Genomic DNA, 5,457 nt, shown 5'->3' on the forward strand with positions numbered 1-5,457 from the left:
ATGTATTTTATTATTATTATTATATACAAACATATATACATGTGTGTGCGTGTGTGACTGGAGACATGGTTACTGAATGAAATAACCATGTTCCTAAATATGATCCATAACATTACTGTTAAAGGATTCGGATTCATTTTAGTATGGCTAATGTACGTACCCCTAGATCCTTTCAAACCATTCATCACACAAATACATGCATAACTGTGTACAGTATGTTTACATGTAAATGTATACTGAAATGAATCCCGTTAACATAGTTATTCCACTCATTAACCATTTCTCCAGTTTAATTTCAACTGACCACACTGCTAACGATAATGCCGTCTCTCCATCATTACAGAAATCTGCTGCAAATGGTTGTTGTTGGTGTAAATGTATTCTACGCTATGGGAGCACCCAATTTCCTTCCAAAATTAAACACAAAAACGTATTACAGTTTTTCTCGATTGCTTAAACACATTTCTTGAAACTATGCCTCATATTCTCAAAACAGTAAACACAAATACATAACGTCTCACCCAATTCCCCAAACATCCTATTTTCAGGTCAAAATGAAGCTCTACACTCAAAACCATTCACTCTTGCTGAAAAACCAAACTTTGCCCTCAGACAGGACACACAAGCCCTCAAAATCACACACACTACAACATAGTCTAACACACTGGTGCAATAAATTCAAAACAACATTTCCAAAACTGGTAAGTTATGTTACTTGTGGTTCCCCGCCTCACAAACCTTTTCACATGATGAACACAAAAGACACAACCAATGGATACATTGGCACATTTTTATTCATTCATGTACTACACAGTACAACACACACACACACACACACACACAAAAAATTATATATTTTTTTTACTCTCTCCTCTAATTTTTTTTTACAGTATTTACTTACTTACAGTAAGATGTGTGTGACCATCATATGACAGTAAAAGAGCACACACAAAACCTTATTCTATGTGGAATTGTATTGGAATGGTAAAGAGTGTTAGTAGGTGACAGGAGGGCCTCGATCCACTCAAGGAGACAATATGATGAACACGTCTAAGAATGTTCCACGTATGGTTGAAATACCATCATTTGCCTAGAAAGATAACATTCTGGGAGTCAATAGGACTATAAAGGATGAAGGATGGCCAACCTTCACTGTTACACTCTGCAGCCACTCTGTGTGACTGTACGACTGCTGGCCTTTTCTTGCCAGAAAATAAACCTCATCAAAGACTATTGGAAATGTTTGTCTTTTATTCAGTGATAGAATTCTGTTTGCCACCACACACCTCCCTGAAGGTTCTCGAGGCGACAGTAAAGCGACTCATATTTGGCCTTACTCGTATAGCCCAGCCTCCCTCATAGTCATACCATTGACAAAGACATGGGCAACTAGAGTGGCTTGAATTTCATCTGAGACTGCTTGTCTTCTTGTCCTTCGTCGTCGTCCTCCTCCTCCTCCTTATCCCTCCTCGATCTCTTCCTTCATGTCTTTCTGGATCCATTGTTCCAAAACTCAATAAACTGATTTGGGCCCCTTTATCTATCTATTGAAGGATCTGATTGATGTGTGTTAAATTTTGACTCTTAGTGTTTCCACCTGGGTAATTGTGTGCTAACTGAGCTGAAGCTGTGCTGACTTGAGTGAACAATATTGAGTGCTAGTGCTTTATACATGACAACATGGTGTAGGCAATGAGAAATGAAGGGATTTGTGTGTAGAGTTTTGCAGTGACAGTTCAACAAATTTGACTCATGTGTCAAAACAGGGAATAGTGTTTATAGTTTAGTGAAATGGGTGTGCTTTTTGATAAATGGCATTATGGTTTTGAAATTTTAGTTCAAAAGCCTGGTTATAGTGTTTAAGCAATCGAGAAAAACTGTAATGCTGTGTTTCTGCTACTCTCCAGAAAATAAATGATATTGTATGTAAGTCATTTAAGTGCCACCGTAATAAGCAATGTACATTATGCGTCAATATTTACCGATAATTGCTGCAAATATACCTGCTGCTGTCTGCCCCGCTTAAAATCATAGGCAACGCGGATTTGTTTGGAACTATGCAGAGCTACATGAACCACGTGACCGCGTGGCGGCGAGATCAAAGCGTGTCGCAACTCTCATATTTAACGGCTCTGGGCCTACCTATATGTAAATGCGTATTTTTATGGCTGATCACCAATATGATAGCTGATAAATTTGTACTGTTTTAATAATCAGAATAATAATGATATAAAACATCAAGTTTTTTTATTTTTTTATTACATTTAGCAAATATTATTTAGCAAAACATCTGCATAAAAATACAGTTTCTGCTCAGAATGCCCAAAAGAAATCACTTTAAATCCCTGATATTAAGACATAATGTGTGTTTATATTAATCATAACTTATGAAATATCAACCATGTGATGCTTTCATTTTGATTAGTAAAAACATGACATATGTAAATGATGTCTGTGAACTCGACCGGAGGAAACACTGACCTGTCTGATCAGTCTGACAGTGGCGAATGAGTCGGACGGTGTCGGCTATCATGTGCTGAAAACACACACACACACACACACACACACACACACACACATCAACAACACATCTCAGTGAAGATAACACATCTGAAGCCTGTCAATCACGGACACTCACCAGCTTCTCGAAATTCACCAGATTATCATGAAATGTTTTGTTCCCCTCATGGATGAAGGTGATATCTGAAAACCAACAGAGATCACAACATCACGAGACCAAGAAACAAATCACTGACCATGCGATGTATGTGTGTGTGGTGTATGTGAGTGGTTGTGACATCACTTCCTGTCCACCAGCGGGCGGCTCCTGTACCTTTGAGCAGCAGAGGCATGAAGGGGATTTTGGGCGGCTTCATCTTCTTGAAAGCGTCTCTGTAGGCTTTGTGATTCATGGATGGATCCTGAGGAAGAAGACGGATGAATCTCTTTATGATCATAAAGTTGACATGGAATCAAAATCAACCCTATTTATGCTTGTTTTATGTTTATGTGACTGGGTTTGACGTACCGTCAACAGCTCAAGTTCAGAGAAAAGCTTCTTGAATTTCCCGGGAACTTTCTGCAGGAAAGAGAGCGACAGAAACTGATGAACAGGAAAGTCATCATCTTGTTTAAAGTCATTATGAAATCAAAATGGACAATTCTTATTTTTTTAATGGAGTATTGCAGTGTTTATTACGAATGATTTATCCGTGCACATCATTATTTTTTAAATTCATGTGCCGTCGTGATCTTGAATCCGAATCACTTTATCCTCCCTCTGGCAGCTCTTCTCTTCTCTGATGATGTGGGCGGGGCAACCTGTCACTCACATGAGATCAGCCAATAGCAAACCACAACCATCCAATCAATTCCCAATGAACGAAATCAAGCCCCGCCCACATTTGTTCTTGATCCAATAGGGCAGAAAAGACGATTGCAGCTTCAGTTTCATGCTGACTTTTGTATTGTTAACTCGTTCACCCTTAAACTGTGTTCAAACCAGAGCAACCAGCGATGAATCCTCAAATCTCTATAGTTCTCATGTTGTGCTGGTTGGTCCAAACTGTATATTAAACATCATTAAACATTGTAAATTCTGTGATTTTGCCTCTGTTCACTGTTCGCATGGAGAGACCAATTGTTTGTAAAGTAAACTAGTGTCATCATCATCATCACAGCTGGTTAGTACAGGGTGAGCATGATGTGTGAGTGTGTGAAGTGTTTTACCTCCCACGTCTGGTTGAGCCGGCTGACGGCTGCGGTGTTTAAACCCATGATGATAGCAAACGAGGAGTTCAGGTTCCTGTGCGCTTTACAGCTGAAACACACACACACACACACACACACACACACACACACACACACACACACACACACACACACACACACACACACACACACACAGACAAACTTTGGTTTATGGAATCAAATCATATATTGATTTTTTTTTTTTTTTTGTCTGACAAACAGCAGGTAAAGTATTTTTGGTTATGATATTTTGGATTGATAATTGCTCTTTATAACTTAAAACCATTAACTCATTCTCAAGTCAGAAACAATTAGAAAACTATAATACATTTGCAAACAAATAAATATGCAAACATTTAGATTGCAAAAAAAAAAAAAACAGCAATTACAACAACAAAAAATATTGGAAATGATAATAATATAAAATATTGTATTCTTGTAGTTAAATAACAACATATAAACAAGAATATGAAAAAAAGTTATATTTATATTTAATATTACTTTATTAAACAAAAATAATCTGTCATAAAAGCAGTATTATAATTTTTTTTATAATAAAATAATATCTAAATAAAATATTCTATATTTGTAATATCAATTTAATTTTATTATACACAATAATAACCCATATGTGCCTCAAAAAGAAGTATTATTATATTTTAAATGAAATATAAACTAAAATAATAAAATAAAATGTAAAATTGTAATATATCAATATTTTTTATTAAACATACGAGTAATCAGTATCTGTCAGAAAAAGTTGGAATTATTGTTGTAATGATACAATTATTGTTGTAATGAAACTATTACTCACTAATAAAATATTTAATATATTAAATCAATATTATTTTACTAAACAAAAACAATCAGTATCTGACTATCTGTCATAAAATCCAATATTATTTTTAGTAATAAAATATAAACTAAAATAGTAAACTAAAATATTTTTTAATATTTTAACATTATTTTATTACATTTAAAAACAATCACTATGTAATAAAGCAGTATTATATTGTTTTAATAATAAAAATATAAACTAAACTAATAAAATATTTTACATTTTTAATATATCATTTTATTAAAGATACAAAAAATAATCATTATCAGTCATAAGAAGTGGTACTGGTTGATCAAAGCAGAGCTGTATATTCCAGTGTGCGTTCTGATTCATGTCTGTGCAATAACCTGTATTTAATACTTGAGTACAGATGTGGATCCTGACAAACACACTCGGAGCGGAGACTCACTGAGCAGCGATCTTGATGAACTTCTTGAGCAGCTGGACTCGTTTCCCGAGCGAGGGGCACAGCAGCACCTCTGACATCACCCACTGCTGGACCTCGTTACAGCGCTGCAGCAGGAACTCTAGCGCCACCGTGTGGCCAGTGCTGGCCTGACGACTGAACGTGTAGAAGATCAGCTCTTGCTGAGAGAGAGAGAGAGAGAGAGAGAGAGAGAGAGATAGAGAGAGAGAGAGAGAGAGAGAGAGAGAGAGAGAGAGAGAGAGAGAGAGAGAGAGAGAGAGAGAGAGAGAGAGAGAGAGGTTTAACAATACCTTTATTTATAAATTTTTACTTCACAATTTTCAACAATATAACCACTACTATAAATATATTTGCATTCTTACTATTATAAAACCTCCTTAAAAAAACTCCCTTTAACATCTTTCAAAAATTTAAAACAAATTGATCCTCATGTAACATACAT

General features: G+C 35.8%; 1 protein-coding gene across 1 annotated transcript in view; it reads right to left on the reverse strand.

Annotated features, from left to right (window-relative positions):
- LOC311299513 (rap guanine nucleotide exchange factor 5-like) overlaps positions 1 to 5,183 on the reverse strand; it is a 10,241-nt gene extending 5,058 nt beyond the window's left edge. Inside the window, exons 1-6 of the mRNA XM_084423111.1 lie at positions 4,998 to 5,183; positions 3,730 to 3,820; positions 3,029 to 3,079; positions 2,834 to 2,921; positions 2,639 to 2,703; positions 2,482 to 2,536 (exon numbers count right to left, since the gene is read on the reverse strand). Coding sequence (XP_084279237.1) covers positions 2,482 to 2,536; positions 2,639 to 2,703; positions 2,834 to 2,921; positions 3,029 to 3,079; positions 3,730 to 3,820; positions 4,998 to 5,074 — 427 coding nt within the window. The 5' untranslated portion in view covers positions 5,075 to 5,183. The remainder of the gene's footprint in view (positions 1 to 2,481; positions 2,537 to 2,638; positions 2,704 to 2,833; positions 2,922 to 3,028; positions 3,080 to 3,729; positions 3,821 to 4,997) is intronic.
- Positions 5,184 to 5,457: the final 274 nt, after the last annotated feature.

Source organism: Rutilus rutilus, assembly GCF_951802725.1.
Source record: "Rutilus rutilus genome assembly, chromosome: 11".
NCBI classification, from domain to species: domain Eukaryota; kingdom Metazoa; phylum Chordata; class Actinopteri; order Cypriniformes; family Leuciscidae; genus Rutilus; species Rutilus rutilus.